The sequence below is a fragment of the Nuphar pumila genome, chromosome 2 (genome assembly GCF_984573655.1).
Source record: "Nuphar pumila chromosome 2, dmNupPumi1.hap1.1, whole genome shotgun sequence".
Classification (NCBI taxonomy): domain Eukaryota; kingdom Viridiplantae; phylum Streptophyta; class Magnoliopsida; order Nymphaeales; family Nymphaeaceae; genus Nuphar; species Nuphar pumila.
Genome location: NC_143250.1, coordinates 25983103 through 26005605, shown reverse-complemented (window position 1 = coordinate 26005605; position 22503 = coordinate 25983103). Strand labels below are relative to the sequence as shown.

At 38.1% G+C, this 22503-nt stretch overlaps 1 protein-coding gene across 1 annotated transcript in view; it reads right to left on the bottom strand.

The window, feature by feature from the left end:
• Positions 1 to 22503, bottom strand: part of SHOC1 (shortage in chiasmata 1) — a 105364-nt gene that overhangs the window by 32403 nt on the left and 50458 nt on the right. Inside the window, exons 7-8 of the mRNA XM_089986956.1 lie at positions 9532 to 9739; positions 8733 to 9245 (exon numbers count right to left, since the gene is read on the bottom strand). Coding sequence (XP_089843082.1) covers positions 8733 to 9245; positions 9532 to 9739 — 721 coding nt within the window. The remainder of the gene's footprint in view (positions 1 to 8732; positions 9246 to 9531; positions 9740 to 22503) is intronic.

Sequence of the window (22503 nt, the reverse complement as noted above, 5' to 3'; positions counted from 1 at the left end):
AGGTCTAATCTCTACTTGTTTAAATAGAGATCATCAATAAGAAAGAAATTACATATGGGTCCCTCATTATTTAGAGAATACCAAAATCAGACTTAAGTAAAACTTTAATAAGAAAACTTTAAGAGACTGGGGCCTTACAGTCATAATACATCCACAACCATAAGGGATCTTACACTACCATTTTCCAAACCATAATAACTTTATTCATCAATCAATAATGTTTAAGAACAATAAGTAAAGGAAAAACAAGCAAAACAAAATATAGAGTCATTCTGTCCCAAGTAAGTCGTCAGGTAGTCACACGATCATCGTAGCACTCAATAGCAGCTTGTCGCATCACTGGGCATCGGAGGTTGTGAAAACATAAGAAATACGATGTCATAATCATAGATCCTTCTCTAATGAATCAATAAGCAAGAAGAACATAAATCATATTTATGCAATATTTTTGAGAAAATATGACAACAACAATTTCAGTATGCAAATAACTATTTATGCATTAGCAATACTCATCGTGTAACAACACTACATCACAGATAAGAGAAACAGGTAAATATGCATGAACTAATGCAGAATAGGAATATGCATGGAATTAATACACATGCATGAATAACTTATTAAGTTATTATCAGAGTTTTCTTTTGTATGCATATCTCTATTAAATGCATGCAATTTTAGTTTCACTTTAAATTAAAACTCACGGATACTAAAAAATGGGCGCAACAATTCCCGAGTTCAAGTTAGGTCGTCAGTTGTAGCTTAGTACACAATTTGTATTTTATTATTGGGTTCCACACTTGGCCCTCAACCGATAACAAGAATCAACACCATCCATCGAAACATTAGAAATCAACATCTAATGTCGGGGCATCAAGGAAATCAAGATCCACTGATGTCACTTTCTTGGTATACCAATAACAACAATTGTGTCTACACACCACTCTCAGGCAAAGTGGCAGAATCTCCCTAAAACCATGGTCGGGAGGTGAACCACCTAGTTCGGTTCAGGGGCACAATTGCACACAGAGTTTTAGCATCTTCACGGTTCCCTAAAACCGAAGTCCAGGATTCCAACACTCTAGAAGGGACATCCAAGAAAAAACATTAATTACATTGTTTTGTTCATTTTAACATTTTTATCAAAAGACAGGTTCTTTACACAATATTTGTTTTGTAAATCAACATGCAAAACACAATGTGGGACCTCAACCCGTTACAATATTTAACAGTGTAATTTGTTTAGAAAACCAATAAAGTTTTATGCATTTGCAATGAATTCAACACAAACTTAGAACAACACCTACTCATGGCTCATATGGCCTACTGTGGTTCACATTACACCACTGATGCATTTTATGCAAAGATCACAATAAGCATGTCACTTATGCAATCATTCAACATGCTCTCACATGCACATTTATACACACAAAATAAGAATGTACATGAATAACAAATTTCATATGCACGTGAACACATCACGTTTTATCTTATGCATGTCATTCAAGTATGCACATGATTATATCGATGTAACATAAGCAACTTCCAAAGGTTCAAGTGTTCACAATATGCACATCTATGCCATGATATTTTCTGCATGTATGTGGTGTCTCTATATGACACTCAATCATATAAAGACTTTTGTGACATTTTATGGCACATGAACAACCATGCAAAAGTATGTGTAACAATGGATAAAACATGCATATTAGTCACATGGAAGTGTGGATAACATTCCAGTCATACCTAATTTACATACCTTGGGTATAGGCAAACGCATGAACCTGAATTTTTAACATACATAAAACAGAACATTTCACTTGCATAATTCTAAGCATATGTCATGTAAAAATCTGAATATTTTAGCATGTAGAAATCTGCACTTTAACATGTGAAACCTTAAGCCTTTGACAGGATATATATATATATATATATATATATATATATATATATATATATATATATATATATATATATGTTTGTTTAGATCAACACCCAGCAGACCGCAGTCAGTTGGGGTTGAGTACCTTGAATCTTGCCCAGTTGGCAGCCCACAAAAGTGGCTCAGGCAATCATCGATGTTTCTAGCATACTACATGCCGAGAATGAATGCAATCATCAGAGCATATGCTGCTACAGGTTCAGGCAAACCGCAGGTGCCTGTTCCCAGCATACTACATGCCAATAGTATAATGCATGTAATCAGTAAAATGCATGCGGTATGGATTTAGGAAAAACGCAGATGCGTGAGGACAGTAAAAACACATGTTCAAGTATATAAGTTTCTGCATCTTGTTCCCGATTTCAGAGGTACATATGCAGCAACATACATAACATTTCATGTTCAGAGACTCAGATGTATAACAGCATGCTCAATAGAATGATAGTTGCTTGTAACATGCATAGGAAATTTGGGTGTATCTTTCAGCAATACATGTACTGGTATATAAATGCCTGCAGTGTTTTCACTGGCAAATACTTAGCCCATGTATGTTATCTCATGTTAAAGAAAGAACTGCAGATTTATATGAACAACATGCTCGGAAAAGACGGTTGCTTAGAACACTCCCGGCTATTTAATTGCATGAAACAACAATACATATAACACAACTTATAAATCGGCCAGAAATAATTTTTTTGATAAACTCTGTCCAGACTGTACCAGTCTGACTTTTTTTTATTTCTGCTTGATCCTGCCCAGCCGACAGTGGGTCGGCTGGCCTGATCCAAAAGCCCCCACCTTCCTCAAAAAAAAAAAAAATTATATATATATATACATGTATATCTTAAATAAAACATGCTTTCATTATGAAATCATATCCTAAATCTAAAATATACATAAACAACCATGAATATATCGATTTTCCTTAATTTGAACATGGGAAACCAAACCAGATTCATGGTTTCTTTCAAAAATATCACCTAAATCAGATTTAGGCTCTTTTTCCCTATTCGAATCAAAAGAACGAACCCATACCGTGTTTTGAAGTTCAAAAAAGTTGGAGAAAAGGTCGGATGACCGGAGAAGAAGGTAGATCCTCCTTTTTCTTCTCCTTCTCTTTTTCTTCTTCTCTTTCTTCCTCTCTCTCTCTCTTCCTCTCTTTCTTTCTTTCTTTCTTTCTTTTTTTTTTTTTGAGTTTAAATAGAGGGCTCTAGGGGGGTGACGCCCCCCTTTCTAGCATCTTCTTCCCATATGGGAGTCCATCTCCAACACCTCTTTCCTAAATTTATTAGAATTTCAAATTTTGACTTTTCAAACTCTTTCCCTTTTTTTGTTAACTTTTTGCAACTTCTACTCTTTCTAAAGTTACTAATGGGCTCTTCTAGAAACCTTAATTAGTTAGCTACCTCATCTAATAAATTTCAGAATTTATTATTTTTTATATTAAAATAATTAATTAATAATTCTTTATTATTTCCAAAAAAATTCAGAGCATACCTTATCCCTCTGGGAGTCTTTTAAACCTTTCATTTCCTTAATTTAACCCTTTATTTTAAATTTAAAGCTTTATTTTCATTGAATCTAGATCTGAATCTAAGATCCAAATCCATATCCATAATCCATTTGGATTCTAAGCTGGATCAGATCATAATTAATATGGATCTTGGACTAAGTCCAGATCCATATTAATTTGGATCATATGAATCAGATCCAGTCCGATCCAATCTGGATCTAGTCTAATCGAGATAGGCCTTTTTTAAAAAAATGCGATTTTCGGGCCAACCGTAACCTGAATTCGGAAAAGTAACACACCGTTGAATTCAGAATTTTGAGGCTCATCTAATGGTAAATAATTCGAATTTTGCCTCCAAAATTTACCTGAATTTAACCCAAATTTCACTCAAATTTTGCTTGATTTTAAAGGTTGAAATTAAAACTTTTTATCACATTTCAGTTGGCTCGTTTAGGTCTTGTTAATGAGACCTGGGTCAAGCCCAGATTCAAATATCACACCCTAACATCGAGGATTTTACTTATATTTAACACTTAGCCAAATTTCAGAAATCTCTAAATTTAACTAAGTATAAAAACACATGATATTACAACATGCACATAAAATTCTATTTCAACATGACTTAGAATTTAATTATTATGTTGTCAATTATGTACCTGTGTATAGATCTGAAATTTCTGCTAGTCAAATTTATATGTTGTCTCATTTATAATCTGGAAATACAATAACATATTTGTAATATCTTGCGATTTTCCCTTATTTTAAATTTAATAAATATATTTTTTATTTAAATAATTATATTTTTGATATATGAAATTAAAACAATATATATAATACATATATATTAATAAACAGTGGCTGATGTTAAAGAGGATCCTGATATGGATCTTGGACCCATTGCCAAGATCCATGATCCAGTTGTGATATGGATCTTGGACCCATTGCCAAGATCCATGATCCAGTTGTGATATGGATCTTAGACCCATTACCAAGATCCATGATCCAATTATCATAAGATAAATTATTTTTTTTAAATTAGATTATATTAGTGATAAGATAACAACAAAATAATATATATATATACACATATATATATAAGAGTCTTAGTCTAGAAAGACTTCTATTTCCATAAGGAAATAGAAGGCTTTCTATTTCTAAAAACACATGGGACGTCTCCTCTAGTAGGGAGTCCCTCTTGTTTTATAAAAAAACCATATGAGTCGTCTCTCTCAATACCAATTTTGAGAGAGAGGGAGAGGGCTGAACAGAAAAAAAAAAGGTGCAGAATCGTGAGAGAGAGAGAGAGAGATCTTCTCCAACGTCTCCTCCTTCCTTTCGCGAATCTGCAACAAGGTACGGGTTCTTCTCTTTTTCCATTAGGTAAAGGGCTAGCATGGGTCAAATCACATGGGATTAAGGAAGCTTATGCTGAAAACCAAACCTACCTCAATAGAGTATTCGGTTTCAGCTGGCCTAGGAAGAATCATAAACTATTTTGGATTGCTTTCACGTGAGTTTTGATCAAGGTTGATTCCTGATCAAAGTTTATGTTTGGAATAAGTGACAGGTGCTTTATATATATATATATATATATATATATATATATATATATATATATATATATATATATATATATATATATATATATATACATCTTGAACTGTGTCTCTCAAGAATTCGATCTGCGTGTTTCTTGGATATATATATATATACATATATCTTGACCTGTGTCTTTCAAGAATCTAATCCACGTGTTTCTTGGATTGAGCTCGCGCTGATTGGAGTTCTAATAAATAGGCCAGGTCGATCGAATCTATACGGAATCACCATGATAGCCTGTTCAGGAATTTTTATAAAATCTGATTTTTATAAGTATATGTGTCTCTATGTTTTCTTTTCTGGACTTGTCGGTCTGTTAAAGCTTATGCATTAATCCCTGATTTTCAGTCACATGTACAGCCTACATTTGGCTGAGTGTTTTTCCCATAAAGAACCCTGATTCAACTCCTTCTAGCACCATGAAATCTGATTTCCTGTTGGATTATGAGTTTAAATCCAAGGAACCTTCCCAGAAACCAGATTCACACTGGGTTATGATCAAAATAAATTATGTTTAAGTTAGATTTGTTGGGCTTACGTTTTCTGATATGCGTGATTCCTGGAATTTGATCCACGTTGGGCTGTGAACAGTGTCATCTTAGTTTGAATTAGATTGATGCATCATAGTCTGTATTCTCTTGTTTTTGACAGGGTTCTTGACATTCTAAATTCCAATGTGTTTTTCTTTTCTGAATCAAATCAGTGTATTTGATTTTGTTTCCATTGTTCTTTGCTGAAGATTTATAAAGTGTTACATGTCATCTGCTTTTAGTTAAAATGCATGTTACCATTGGCCAACATGCTCAAAATAACTTGTGTAAGTCTGTGCGTGTTTTGATTAGCAGCTTGCTTAGATTAAAGCCTAGCATTCATTAAAAGAATAAAACCGAGGATGTAACAGTTTAAGATCGATGCTTGAGTTTTATAAGAAGAGTGGTGTCAGTTCATACTTAAATTCGATAGCTATATTATGATTGAACCGGCATGACTGTTTTGAAAACTTTATTTTCCAGATTCAAGACAAAGGGGAATCGGTACAGTTTTGAACTAAAATCTTGACTGAAACAAAATCTGTCAAGAACCCAGATTTTTGTAATGAAGTGGAATTACAAATAACAAAATGTAGAACACTTACAAGTCCAATAATGGACAAATACAAAGAGAGTAAACAAGCACTTTAAGTGCACACACATATACACAAAGGGACAATGCCAAAAGGCAAACAAAAGTAAATATTATTGAAAATGTGAGAGAAGGAATACTTTACATGTAGGAGATGCACCCCTATTTATATACAAAAAAAGAGAGGGAGCCATTGGGAGATCCCCCTTTACATAGAGACATTGGGGAGCTCCCAAATTATGACCGTTGGGGCCCCAACGACTCTATGGAAAGGGGGGCCCCAATGTGCAAAAAGTGAAAAAGTAAAAAGAAAAAAAAATAAGAAAAGAGAAAATAGTTGTTTTTAAGAAACAACTATTTAATACATGTAAAAAGACAAAAATGCCCCTATTGGGCAACACATAATAAAACAGATTATATATATATATATAACACTCTCCCTCAAACTTTATAGAGAAAGAACCGAAAGTTTGCTAAGGAGAAATAATATTTTAAATTATCATGCTTCTAGTTGAAAAGGTATGCTGCATCTGAATGTTTTTATTTATAATCTCAGGGCATGATTATTTTTTTAAATTCTTCACAATATTGGGTTTTCTAAAAAAACTTCTGCCATTAAAACAACCATGGTCGACTGACATTTACATCAAGTTCATGAACACCATCTATCCTTACAAGACACTACCTGTGTGACTGGCATAATATATATATATATATATATATATATATACATATATATATATACACACACACACACCTTTCTTCTTCTACCAGTATAATGACAGATCGAGATGCTCGACTAGAAGGAATTGGAGGAGAAATTTTGTTTTATATATGGTGAGGTGATCCATCTGGTATATGAATTTGATATGTAACTTTCTATTTATGAAAAATAGAGTAGAGGAAGGTTGTTTAATATCACTCCTCCATTAATTGATACTTCAAGGAGGTTACCTGAAATGAAAGAACAAAAATTGATCCATGAAGGTTTAATTACTGAATCACTTCCCAATGGCATGTTTCGAGTTCGCCTAGATAACGAAGACCTGGTTCTAGGTTATGTTTTAGGGCAGATACGATTTATACAAATACTACGAAGAGATAGGGTTAAAATCGAAGGGGACTTATAATTTAGAGACTTCACAATAAAGATTCAAACGATTAGGTATTTCAATTTTCATGGGGATAAATTTTGAGGCTCAAAAACTAACTCACCTTTAAAGAGACTTATTTTCTATCAAAGAGTGGATTCGGAATTAAGGAACAACAAATATGAAAATAAGAGTCTTTGTTCGTAAGATTTGTGAAAAATGTTGACTGATCCGTAGGTGAGGAGGAATTATAGTAATTTGTTCCAATTTGAAACATAAACAGAGATGGGGATAATATTTATAAAAAGGAACCTAACTTTCTAAGAGACCTAATGTTTATATATATATGGGTTTATATTTGGTACTAATGAAGGTACGGAACTATTGAGCTAGAAATTATGTCACATGGACTCGGCTACGGAGGCGCCGCACCCGAGTCGACATGCTCTGACACGGGTGCGGCTTCGGACACGGCCCGAACTCGGTCAACGCCGAGTCGGACTCGTTCAACGAGTCGAGGCCGAGTCCGTCCTTGTTTTGGACTCGGTCAACGTTGACTGAGTCCAAAAATGTCCATTTTTAGAGTAAAAAACAAAAAAAAATGATCTTTATATATATAGATAGCATGAGTCTCAAACATAAGCCCTAGAAAAAAAATCCGGGGGGCACTGCCCCCCGCCAGAGGCGGCCCCCCCTGGACCCCCCTTTCTGCAAGGGCAAAAGTATAATTTGCAAAGTTTATAAAAACACTCATGCTGGTGCCAAACTTTAGAGAACAATATCCACATATATGCACACAGGATATATATATATATATATATATATATATATATATATATATATATATATATATATATATATATATATATTTAAATATATATATATAGCCGAGTCCCCGTGTCCAAAATTTTTAAAATTGCGCCGCACCCGTGTCGCACCCGCACCCATGTGACATAGGCTAGAAATCATAGGTTTAAATTCTATCAATTCAATCCGACCATATAGATGCATTCAGCATGGTTTGTTTGCGGAGAATAAAATCTTGGATTGTAGTTTTCCAATATAAAATTATGATTTTTTGAGTCATAAAATTTTGTACATTCTTGGCTGTTGATTTATGAAGCCTTTAAAAAACATACTTACATGCCACAATCATGTGATTCAATACTAATTATTTTATACTAAAACAACCTTGTAGATCACAATAGTTGATTTCTACAAAAAAATAAAAAAAAGAAAAGAAAAGAAGTTGATTTCTACTCAATAGTTCCAAACCTTCATTAATACCTAATATTAACAATATATATATATATATGAAAGTGCATTATACAACAAGTAGATTCTTGTAGTTCATGTTTATTTTTAATCAAAAGTAATGGGAACAACATGCAGACAAAAATACATAATGAAGCAGAAAGCTATATATTAAAAAGAATAATTCACCTCCTAGAAGAATAAAATGTCTAACCAGTATGCAGTCACTGAAACAGAAGCTAAGTGACAACAGAAGGTTGGTTGCAATACTCTCTACACACAATGGCATGCAAGAAGAGGCTTTTACAGGACAACTCATCATGAATCTTTTAACATCAAACCACAGTAGGCAAGTATCAGCACTAAAAATGAGGTCTACAGGCAGACGTATCTCTCTCTCCACAACTTGAATTCCATCTTTCTCCATGGTGAGTATCCGTTGGTATGAGCTTCTTCGAGAAATTAGCAATTCATGATTGAACTTCAGTGTGTTTGCAATGATAATTGAACTGGGAAATAAAAGGCTGGTTGGACCTATGCAATTAGAGCCCTCTGGAATCAGCACAGATGGATTTTCTTGAAGCATATTTCCCAACCCAACTTTATCATCAGTTCCCACATGTGCCAACTTGTAATCCTTCTCCAAAATAGGTACAAAGTTTAGAAGATTGACCAACTCCTGGTTATCGAAATCTTGCATTTGGGCCAATGGTTGATAAGTCTCTTCCTGGGTCACAATCAAAACAAAGACTAAAGTTGCTTCAGTGCAATATTGTCAGTAAGACACAAATAGAAAAATGAAAATTAGATAATTCTCCAAGGAAATGAATCATCAACTAGAAAAGCAGCACAGTAGTGGTTCTCAGCAAAGAGGATTTCTTGCAATGTAACAAGCAATCCTATCACATCTCAGAATTCAGAAGTTTGGAAAGTTTAAATTTGGATTATATTATAGCAGATAAAAACAAGTCAACCAAAATAAATCCATACGTAGAAGCCGAGAAAAACATTACCATTGACAATTCAAGATGCTGGAAGATGTTGAAGCCGTCATAATGAACATCAGAAATATCAAGATCCTCCCATTTAATTTTGAAGAAGTGAATATGGTGCATGCCGACAGCTTCCAGAGAAATAGTTGACACTCTAGAGGAGCCATAATATCCTCCATACTCCAGAACAATGCTGAAAGCATTGAACGGAAAGGAGCTACAAAGATGCCTTAAAGTAACATAAAAAACAAATACTCAACCCATGATGAAAAATAGAAGGCAACAGTAGTATTATGAAATAGTTAGAACCTCCTATGGGGGGAAATGAACACAAACAAATAAAAAATATACCATATGAAACAACATACCCAACATTTAAATAAAAAAAACTAGCAGTTTATACGACTGAGCTGATGCACTAATAAAAAACTCTAGAACGTTGTACATTCAGCCACCAAAACTTTTATCAACTGACGCAAGATTGATTGCAAGATCTTCTAATCATTACAGAGAAAAGGAAGAAAAAAGAAATATGTGTTCAATAATTCCCTTCTCTTCCTTAAACATTAAATAGCTCCTCTGCAACAGAGATCACAGATGCTTGCTTTTTGCATAATGTAAAGTAATAATCACAAATGACCATATGAAACTTGAAAAAAAAATGTGTGCATGTGTAGAGCTGGGTCCAGGTTGGGCCTTTGACCAATTTAATTCTTGGGAGAGAGAGAGAGCTCTTCCAAAATCTATGTAGATTAAAAAATAAATATTTTCTTAATTAACTATGCTTTTTCACATAAAGGCATACACTTTTGCTTGGCAGAAATGATAACTAAAGCTAACTAGAGGAAACAAGTCAACTTCCTGAGATAGCTTAAAATTTGCAGCGAATTTCAACCATTGCTGGTGGCAAATCCAGCCACCTTCTTCCACCCCTTTCCAGCAACACCACCACCACAGGTGGTGCTGCACACCACTTCTGTCTCTAGTTAAATTGAGTAAGAATTCTGCTATGAGAGGACTTTCGAAGAGGGAAGACACCCTCTAGAATATTTTAAAAATTAATCATTTAATAATTTAAAATTAAATAATTAATAAAAAATATTAATTAATTAAATTTCAAAATTTATATTTATTGGATAAGGTGGAGAAACATAGAGTAGAACTCTACTTAGATAAGTGTTCTAGATAGATCCCAAATTAGTTAATAATAAAAATATAAAATATAAGAGATAATAAGAGGATAAGTAGTACAGAGAGAGAGACAGCGTTCTACATTTTATCCTCTATAGATAGGACTCTACAGGGGACGTCACCCTCTCTCTAGAAGACCAAAAAAAAACATTATAAGGGTCTAACTCGTCTCTCTCTCTAGATTTTGTTTTCTAGAGAGAGAGAGAGAGGAAGGAAGAATCGATCCGTCCTTTCCACCCTTTATCCGATGATTCTCCGGTCTATTTTTCGGTACCAACTAAGGTACGGGTTTCTCTCTAAGTTTTTACGGAAAGGAATAGGTAGAAATTTGATTCATGTGTGGATTTGTGGGAGAAAGGAGAATCGGGAATTTAGAACAATATATATATACATATATATATATATATAATATATATATAATCTCAAGTAAATATATATATATATATATATATTGGTTAAATCCTTGGTGGAAATCGATTTCCCTAAGTGCGCAATCTGGAATTACATGTGAAAATATTTTCAGATTTGTTGGTACTTATGTTTTTAATTTTTTTACAAGAAATAATAAAGGAAGCATATAGATATGTTTTGATATTTTCGCTGATGATATTATGCTTGTAATCTATGGTTACCGAATGTGTTTTTGCTGAATATGTATATATATATATATATATATATATATATATATATATATATATATATATATATATATATATATAAAAGCTTTGGCCTTGCCAATTTCGGCATAGGCCAGTTTCCATTCATCATGTTAAAAAAAAGGGGAATATCGACTAGTGTAATATGTCGTTATTTTCTGCATATCGATGTCCTTGCTGAAAAGACCTTGCTTTGTCGGTTTTCCTGTGTTCAAACTTCAAACTGCTTGTTGTGTCAGCCAGATTTGCATCAGTTGATATCACATCATTAAATCTGATTTTTTTTGTCATGTGGACGGTTAACAAATTTACTTGTCATTTTCTTGACTGTTATCGAATCCAGTTACATGTTGGTTTGTTGTCTAATACCACACCTGATTATATGTCATGTTGATGGCTGTCATCATATTTGACTCTGCACATTTTTGGAGGGTTGTTCAGGGCAGCGCATTGTTGTGCACTTGGGTAGCAATAGCATGTGGCTGGGCACTTGAATGCAGTTGCAACATGCTGCTGACAGCATGTATCTATGCATGTTCGAGTGGTGATAGCATGCTGCTGCGCATACCTATGCAGTACCAATATGTTGCTCACAACATGTTGCTGCCCTCTATAGTGCAGCAATGACATGTTGTGAACATGTCGTTGGGCATGATTTTTTTGTTACAAATGTCAGCTACCAATATGTATATACGTGCGATGTATGGTTTGGACCATATCTGTTGCAACATAGGTATATACAGTCTTGACAGATCTGTTGTGTCTCGTTAGTGTATAGATCTGATCAAGATCTGCAAATTATGTATGTATACAGACTAGATCAGATTTGCCATGTACATAAAGTCGCAAATCTGGTCAGATTTTATCGAAGTACATGTTCTTTCCGTTCCTATCTTGTTCATTGCCTTTACAGCTGATTTTGTTTGGCATTGATTCAGGCTTGAATGTTTATGATCATGCATCTGAATGCATTATTTTTTGCTATGTGCTAATCGAACTACATATCCATGCAATTGTGAATATTTTCATGTTTTAGCTTTATCGGTTATGCAGTCAACTTGTTGTTTAGGATACACACATGTATTCCGGGGGTTTGGCTGACCCATGTACATGATTTTGTTCATGTATATGGATCAGCCAGCACACTGAAAATGCAGATTTTTTCGCAATGGCAGATCCATATACATGAATGTGGTAACGTATATGTGTAACGCCCCAAAATCCCAGACTTGTAACTTTTTAAGAAAATTTTGAAAGCTTTGTAATCATTCCTTTTTCAGAGTTAAAAATAGCGGTTCAACGAAAAATGGTGTTTGAAATAACAAATCAACGGACCTTGCGCGCATTACAAGTAAACTTTTCTTTACACAACGGATTTGTATCTCCGTACATTCATTGAAACCATATAGATTCAAAACAAGGTTTTAATTATTAAAGTTTATACAAAAAGTGGAATTTCAAAGAAACCCTTATACCAAATTACAAAATGTCTTCAGGAGCGAAACGTCAGGGGAAAGAGTGGGATCTTGATATCATCATGTCATCGTGCCATCGCTTGTCGTATCGACCTAATCATTACCTCTACCGATAAAATGGGTCAGACTTATAAAAATCTGGTAGGTGCATAGATATCAAAATTCAGAACAAAAACTAATATATATGTTGTTCCTTTCATGATGTGTAGTTCATAATAAAAAAAATGAGCATGATAATCTTGTTTCGATATTAATTGTCATGACGGTACGCACAGGAGAAACGTAGAAACAATTGAGATTGTTCGGGGGTTTGTTATGCTATGCATTTTGATACCCTGGACAACTAGCTGAGTTTGCTCTTAAGAGGACAACCAATGACCGAGATTGAATTCTCCATAGGCCACTTGTTCAAGGGGATGCATTCATACTTCTTCAAAAGTCGTTGGGATCTACCACCTAGGATAATTTTTGGTAACTCAGTCCCCTAACTCCGATGACCGGGGACACCGAGTTCAATTGCTATTCGAGAAACGTAATTGTTAACAACTTATTCATCGGAGTTTTTGTACCATCTCATCCTCTCCCTTGATGGAACCAAAGAGACGAATGGGTATGTCGTGTTCTATTTTAACTGATGACCCATGTTATATGATCTGGTCTTTCAAACTAACTCGCGCATCTAGACTGTGAAGGTGATCATCACCATTTATGTGATTTCCTTTTTATTATTGTGCATTTGCACGCTACGAAGTTACCATAAACTTCTCATTGAATAATCGTAGTACTAACATGTTGTGCATGTCTGATAGTATCACTACGATGAGAAGGATATCAGTTTCTCGTAACGAAACCCCAACATCATTTAGAAATTTCAAAGTCCCGTGCTTTAGGTAGGGAATATTCGAGTTATTTTGGATACCAAAATGAAGGACCGAACATACACACCACCTAGGGCTACGTAGTCGATGCCTTTCTGTTACACAAGTTTTGAAGAAAAACTCAGTTGCGAAAATGCAAACACCAATTACTTGTTTTGTTTTTTAAGACAACGGATAATACGAGCTTTGAAATCTCGCATGTGAAATCCTTTCTTTAAAAACAAAGACTTGGCAAGGATGCGCAAATCTGCGTCTTTAAATACATGCAGGCATAATATAAGGTAGACAGGAGTACGCAAAATTGTGTCTTTAGATACAAGTTGCGAAAGAACGATGCAACCATTTTAATTTAATGAAATAAGCAACGTTTGTGTCGTAGGAGTCGAACCCGAACTCAGTTTGAGCCGACCGGACCAAGCTGAGCTCGGTAGAAGAGGCAAGGGGTGCGACTGTGGCTAGCCCTGTCAGGGATCAGCTAGGCTGAGAGGGGTGCGAAAGGGGGTGCCAGACCACTTCGGCTTCCCAAAAAACACAAAAAAAAAGAGAGGGAGCGGCAGCCGTTAGGGTGTTGTTGCCTCTAGGGAAACAGGGTGCTTGGTTACCAAGTCGAGTCGGGTTTGTCCCCTAAACTAGACAAGACCGAGCCTAGGCTTGGTCCTCTAACTGAGAGAATCGGGTTGGCCTCGGTTCAAACTGAGCCCAGCTCGGTCAGGTGACTCAAGGATGGCGGACCATGACAGGTGGGTCTGCCAAAAAACAGGGAGGAAACAAAGGGGGGGGGGGGGGGGCAAGCAGGCGGCTTGCCAGAATCAGAGAAGGGGGGGAAGTGGGTGGCGGCTTCAGCAGCCCCATCGGGTCGGCACCCAACGACCACAACAGTGTTGTCCTCTGAGATAGCGAAGGAAGGAAAAGAAACGGGGAGGAGGGGGGTGGCGCCCTCCTCTTTGACGTCAACAGGGAGACGAGAGAGGGCAGGAGGGGTGGCGCCCTCCTGTCGGGTGTTAACAGAGAGATGAGAGAGGGCAAGAAGGGTGGTGCCCTCCTGCCTGGTGCTAACAGAGAGACGAGATAGGGCAGGAGGGGGAGTGCGCTCCTGCCTGGTGCTAACAGAGAGACAAGAGAGGGTAGGAGGGGCGGTGCCCTCCTGCCTAGTGTTAACAGAGAGACGAGAGAGAGGGGGCAGGGTGACAGTGGAGCACCCGACTGGTGCTGCCATAAAGGAGATTAACAAGAGGGGGGAGAGCCTGAGAGAGGACAGGGATGCTTACAGTGAGGGAGACAAGAGGGTTTGAGAGGGTGTCGAGTTGCGCTGGCAAAGTGGTTCCGGCTAGGCGTGTCGAGATCCGGTGCGCCTGCGAGAGGAAGAGGGAGGAGAGCGGCGAGAGGGGGTTCCAGTGTGGTTGGGGTTTGGGGTCGAGTAGGGCCTCCAGCGAAGGTCTAGCAAGCGAGAGGGGTGTTAAAATATGGTATGCGTATGGATCTGGATCCAGATCCATACGCACGTTATGTTCTAACTTTTAACACATGCTCAATGCCATTTCATTAATGGCATGTCTGTAATTTTTCCAGCTATTGTATTTTTCCCTATTTATAATGTTTAAGGCTGGGAGGTTGGGTTATCGTGCACCGCCCCCAGCCATTGTGAATCTCCCTCTTCTCTCTCTCTCTTTTCTTAGTTTCTGCAGTGAAGGTTGATCCCACACAGAATCTTTTATGGTATCAGAGCTCGGTTGCGGAACCCTACTAGACGTGTGTTCAACGAGTCCTAGTAACTTCTGAAGGAACAGTTTTGATATATTTCCTCGCCCATTCCTCCTTCAATTCTTCCTTCATCACGGTAACTTCTGCACTCGTTTTTTTTTTTCTGATTCTTGTTCATCGGTAACTTCCTGGTAACTTCTGATTTCTGGTAACTTCTACAATCACCATTTGTCTCTCTTCTTCAACATTAACGTCTGCAGTTTTCACATCAACGACTGCAGTTTTCCCTCTTTAACTGCAGTTTCCCTTACGTCTGCAGTTTTCACATCAACGGCTGCAGTTTTCCCTCTTTAACTGCAGTTTCCCCTCTTTGATTGCAACGACTGCAATTTTCCCTCTTTAACTGCAGTTTCCCCTACGTCTGCAGTTTTTCACATCAACGACTGCAGTTTTCCCTCTTTAACTGCAGTTTCCCCTCTTTGATTGCAATCAAATCTACTGCAGTTATTGAGTATTTTTTTATTTATTTCCTCTTTGATTACAGAAGTTTCCTTTTCTATTACTGTTTAATGATTTCTGTGCAACGCCTATAGGCAGGTTATAACAGTCTATATTCTCGACCCTAAAAAAAAAAAAGGGTTTACGTCTATTAATATCACGGGTGCATCCCTTATTAAAGTTCTATTGATTGATTAAGTGATCTTCAATTTTCTTCTCTTTCTCTTCATTCGTCTTGTTCATTTATTCGTTGTCCCATTGATATGGATTACTCTTCGTCATCTACCTTGTCCTCCGGTCCCTCTGCAAATTTCTTGAGTCAGCTTGTTACAGAAAAACTTACTCACTCTAATTTTTTGACCTGGAAGAGACAAATACTTCCTTTTATACGGAGTCAGGATCTCGATGAACATCTGGATGGTTTGGTTCCTATACCACCACGGTTTATTTTGCAGGAAACCACCAATGAGAAGGGTGACACAATTACTATTTCCTTTACCTGGAGGAAGCAGGATCAGTCTTTGATTGCTTATATTATGTCAACATTGTCTCAAGAAGTGTTGGTTACTCTTTCAGATGATTGCACTGCGGCGGATCTGTGGAGTAAGTTGTCTCAGACATACTCTCAGATATCAGAAGCTCGAGTTATGTACTTAAAAAATGAGTTTCAAAGTTTAAAAAAAAGGCTCCATGCGAGTCATGGAATACATAGGCCGCTTGAAGAGTATTATTAACCAATTGGCGGTTATTGGAAGTGCTATTTCAGATAAAGATAAAGTTCAACAACGCCTCAATGGATTGGGCCCTGATTTTGACATGTTTACCACAGCTTTGTCATGTCTTCCTCACTTGCCTACTTTTGACGATCTTCAAGCGAAACTTCTCCAGCATGAGATGATTATGAAACAAAGAGCAGAAGGAAATGAATCAGTTCGTTCTCATTCAGTTTTGGCCATGGACACTTCTGTCAGTTTTGGACGAGGAAATGAAGGGCATCAAGGAGGCAGAGGCCGCGGACGTTTTGGGCAGGGAGGTCGTGGTATCTTGCCTACACCTAATATTTCTGGTGTTTTTAATACAGGGAATCAGAGGAGAGTGCTCACTTGTTTCTTATGTAACAAAAGAGGACATGTGAAAGTTGATTGTTGGTTTAATCTACAAAATAGAGGAAAGATAAACAAAATTGAAAATAAGTCAGCTACTACTGTGGACACGAAAGCGCCATCTACAGATATGCAACAACTTTTGTTATCAGCACTGTCACAGATGACGATCAAGCAAAATGAACAAGGCGAGTGGTATGTTGATTCTGGCGCTGCCACTCATGTTACGGGTAATGTCGGTAAGTTATCTCACTTATTGCCTTATTCTGAAAAAGGTAGTATAGTTACGGGAGATGGAACTTGTCACTCCATTAGTCATACTGGCAGTGCACATATCCCTATGTCAGAGTCCTCACTTCACTTGTCCAATGTTCTCCTTGCTCCTAATATTAAAAAGAACATTGTTTCTGTAGCTAAACTTGTTGACGATATGAATTCTTCCGTCAAATTTACTCCCTCTTTTGTTTATGTTAAGGATCTACGAACGAAGGAGACGTTCGCTAAGGGGGAGCGACAAGGAAACATGTACGTCTTCAAGGAGATTCCCTCAATGTCTTCACCTTCAGCCCCAGTTCTCCAATTGAAGTCGTCCAAGCATTCTTCAGTGTCTTCGCCTTCAGAGTTCTTTGTTTTTCCCTTCGTTGGAAGTTTTTAATTCATCTCATTGTAATAAGCCAGATATTTGGCACAGTCGTTTGAGCCATTGTAGTCGGGGCTTCGTTGAAAGTCTTGTATCTGATGGTCTTCTTTCAGAGTCTAGTTTATGTTCATTTTTAGATAATAATAAATGTTCCTCATGCGAACTCTGCAAAAGCCATGTTCTTCTGTTTCATATTATTAATAAAAGGGCTTCAAAGTCATTTCAGATTATTTGTTCCGATGTTTGGGGACCCGCACCTATTCCTTCTCTTTCCGGTAGTCGTTACTATGTTATCTTTATTGATTCTTATTCTCGTTATACTTGAATATATTTCTTGAAACATAAGCATGAAGTTTTTCAAGTATTTCGGGAATTCCATTCGATGGTCAAAACAAAGTTTTCTTGTGATATTGTGCACTTACAATGTGATGGTGGGGGCGAGTATTCATCAAACGAGTTTATTGTCTTTCTTCGGGATAAAGGAATAAGTCGACAGGTTTCTTGCCCTTATACACCTCAACAAAATGGGGTTGCGGAAAGGAAACACAGGCATATTGTCGAGAGTGCGATGAGCATGTTACATGATAGCAATGTGCCTGTTACTCTCTGGACAGAAGTTTTTCATACATCTGTTCATGTCATAAATCGTCTTCCTATGGCACTTCTGGATCAGCACTCTCCATATTATACTTTATTTGGGCAACATCCTTCTTATGATGAGTTGCGTGTTTTTGGTTGTGTATGTTATGTACATATTGATTCATCTCTGCGAAATAAGTTTCAGGACAAGGTCGTTAAGTGCAGATTCGTTGGGTATGCGGATGAATACAAAGGCTATCGATGCTATGATCCTACTACAAAACGTATTAGGACCTCTAGGAATGTTTTTTATGAACAAAATTTTCAGGTAAATGACTCTGAAGCGTTGCCATCTCGAGAAGCAGAGGTATATGATCCATGGATGAGCGCAGATCTTTTTGCTAATACAGAAGAAACATGTCAGGCGAATTGTACTTCCTTTGGCTTGAGTCGGGGGTTGGATGACTCACAGATGCGTGTTGAACCAACCCCAATAGAACGCTTCTCTGGACAGATATATACTAGACGAGACAAAAATATAAAGCAAAGGAATGTGGAAAGCATCGCAAATGATCCGGCTCAAAGGCCGGCACGCATTAGGCATCCTATTCAACGATGGGTGAGTTATGAGACCTTTTCTCTTGATTTCCAGTTGTTTATGTCTCAACTCACAAAACAGGATGAACCCACTTGCTTTAATCAAGCTCTTCAATCTCGTCATTGGACTGAAGCTATGAATGAAGAAATGGAAGCACTTCATGAGTGCCAGACTTGGGAAATAGTACCTCGGCCAGAAGGAAAGAATGTAGTTGGCTCAAAATGGGTTTATAAAACAAAGTATAAGCCTGAAAGAAGTATTGACAGATATAAAGCGCGACTTGTTGCTCGGGGATTCACACAACAATATGGTGAAGATTACGATGAAGCTTTTAGTCCAGTAGTCAAAATGGGTACAATTCGTGTCATCATATCCCTAGCAGTCGACCGAGGATGGAGGCTTAGCCAGATGGATGTTAAAAATGCATTCTTGCATAGAACTTTAAAGGAAGAAGTGTATATGGAGCAACCTCCTGATTATGTCGAAAAGGATCCTACTGCCTGGGTGTGCAAACTAAGGAAATCTCTGTATGGGTTGAAACAGGCGTCTTGTTCTTGGTTTGAAAGTTTCTCTATGCAAATTCAAAGCTATGGTTTTAGAAGATGCTCTCTGGACCACTTGCTCTTTATTTACCAAAAGACAGGCATCGTTATACTTCTTATATATGTTGATGACATTCTGATCACTGGGAGCTCAGATAATCATGTGCAAGACGTGAAGCAGTTTTTAATGAAAATTTTCAAGATGAAAGATTTAGGGGAGTTGAGGTACTTCCTTGGTGTGGAAGTTGACAGGCAACAAGACACATTGACACTCATGCAACAAAAATACACTTTTGATCTTCTAGAAAGAGTCGGGATGACGAATTGCAAACCAGTCAGCACTCCGAGTGTATTACATCAAAGGCTGAGCTCTGAAGATGACCATCTCTGTGTCAACCCAACAACGTATAGAAGCCTTGTGGGGATGCTGCAGTACTTGACTTTTACCAGACCTGATATAGTTTATGTTGTCAATCAGGTATCTCAGTTTATGCATGCTCCAACGGAAGGTCATATGGAAGCTGTGAAGCGCATTTTACGATATTTAAAAGGAATTATAGGAGATGGACTTGTTTATCGCAAGAACGATAACCTGCATAGAGGGCATGAACTCATCACTTATACAGATGAGAGACGATCTGTCTCTGGATATTGTGTATATATTGGACACAATTTAGTGTCTTGGAGTAGCAGAAAACAAAAGGCAGTGGCACGGTCAAGTACAGAGGTTGAATACAGGTCGATGGCTACAAGCACGGCAGACGCCACATGGATTAGACACTTATTGAGTGATCTTGGAGAGACAATTATTCGATCATTTCTTCTATGTGACAATCAAAGCGCAATAAACATTGTATGTAATCCTATTCAGCATAGCAGAACGAAGCACATTGAGATTGATCAACATTTTATATGGCAGAAAGTCGAGATGAAGGAAATAGAACTACGTCATGTTCGAACAGAAGATCAAGTGGCAGACTTGTTTACCAAGGGGTTAACAGGACATCAATTTTGGTATTTGAAGAGCAAGTTGTACATGCTCCAAGACCACGTACAACTTGAGGGAGGGTGTTAAAATATGGTATGCGTATGGATCTGGACGTTATGTTCTAACTTTTAACACATGCTCAATGTCATTTCATTAATGGCATGTCTGTAATTTTTTCAGCTATTGTATTTTTCCCGATTTATAATGTTTAGGGCTGGGAGGTTGGGTTATCGTGCGCCGCCCCCAGCCATTGTGAATCCCCCTCTTCTCTCTCTCTCTTTTCTTAGTTTCTGCAGTGAAGGCTGAGCCCACACAAAATCTTTTAAGGGGGAGATGGGAAGAGCATAGGAGACGTCGGGGGGGGGGGGGGGGGTTGGGGTTTGCAAAGGAGAGTTAGGAGTCAGTGGAGGGTTTCGGAGGGGCGTTAAAATAGAATTAGGGGGGGAGGGGGAGTGTGTGGACCCGTAAACATCATTTTTTTTAAATGCACGAGTCTTACAATATGGGTCAGCCTCAATCGTTGGAGTTCAAAAAAAAAGAGAAATTTTTCTGCATGGTTGTCTAAGTGCATGATTTTAGCCATGTACGTATCCATTTGAGGTGATACGTAAAACTTATTCTAATTTGATCATGCTTGCATAAATGTGCATATCATACGCATGAAAATTCTGAAGTTATTTAGATGTTTGCATAAATATAATCATATGCATGTTTGGATTTTATGTATGAAAATGTATCATGATAATGTATGTTGCAAGCATTTGTTCGCATGCGTATGCAATTTGGCATCATGTGTATTTATGTTGTGTGATTGAATGTGCATTGTGGACATGTGTTGGAACAAGGTGTTCATGTTCACTAAGAATTTTGCATGAGATGCATATATCCCTTGAATTGTTTTTGTCGTCAGTTGTGAACCACTGCAGGCCATATGGGCCTGGAGCATGTATTGCTCCAAAATTTTGTTTTTATACATTGCAAAATTTGTTCTAAAATTATTGGCATTTTAATTTAATTGCACTGTTAAAAATGGTAGCAGGCCAGGTCCCGAGTTCGGTTTTGCATGTTGATTTGCAAAATGGTTTTTGTGTAAAGAACTTGAATTTGTTAAAAAGTTAAAAGAGACAAACAGTGTAATTAATTTTTTTCCTTGGTGTCCCACAGTGTGGGAATCCTAGATGGCGGTTTTGAGAAAATCGTGATACTAAAACTGTAACACACTTTTTTTTCAAAAAAAAAAGGTTTTAGATCCAGGTTGGATCCGACCGGATCTGGGTCCAACCCCCACCCCGTCTTTCTTTTTAAACCCCGCATGGGGGGTGTCCTTTTTAAGAAAAACGAAAACCCCCCTATGCGCTCTTTATCTCTGTCCCTTCCCGACGCCCTCTCCACCTCGACCCTCCTGACCTCCTTACACTCTCTCTCTCTCACGACTACCTATCTCCCTGCGCAACCTCGACTCCCATCCCTCTCGACACAACCCCGCCTGAGTCCCTCCTTGCCATCGGGATCCCTTTATCTCTCCCCGATACCCTCCCCTCTACATGACCTTTGACTACCGCCAGAGCCCTCCCTGCGCCGGTGACCTCCCGCTCCCTCCTCCTCTCTCCCTTCTGTTATCTCCCCCTCTCTGCTGGAACCGAATCCCTGCCGGGATCCCCTCTCCTCCGGGCTTCCCCTCGTCGGAGACGCGTGCCCTGAAGGTATGTGTCCCCCTCTCTTTCTATCCCTCTCTCACTCTTTCTCAGGTTAGCCGGCAGGATGGCGTGCCCTCCTACCATCACCTGGGCTTTCTAGTCGACAGGCAAGGGCGACGCTCCTGCTGCCTCCTCTTTTTGGCTGATGGGCAGGGGCAACACCCCTGCCCTCCCTGTCCTTTTCAGCTGGCGAGCAGGGGCGACGCCCCTACCCTCCCTGTCTTCTCCGGACTGTAGGCAAGGGCGACACCCCTACCCTACTTGTCTTTTCCGATCGGTGGGTAGGGGCGACGTTGTTGCCCTCCCTGTCTCTTTCCAGTCGACAGACAAGGGTGACGCCCCTGCCCTCATCCTCTCTTTCCAGCCGGTGGGCAGGGGCGACGCCCCTGCCCTCTCTCTCTTTTTTGGCTGGCGGGCAGGGGCGCGACCCTGCCCTCCCTTTTTCTG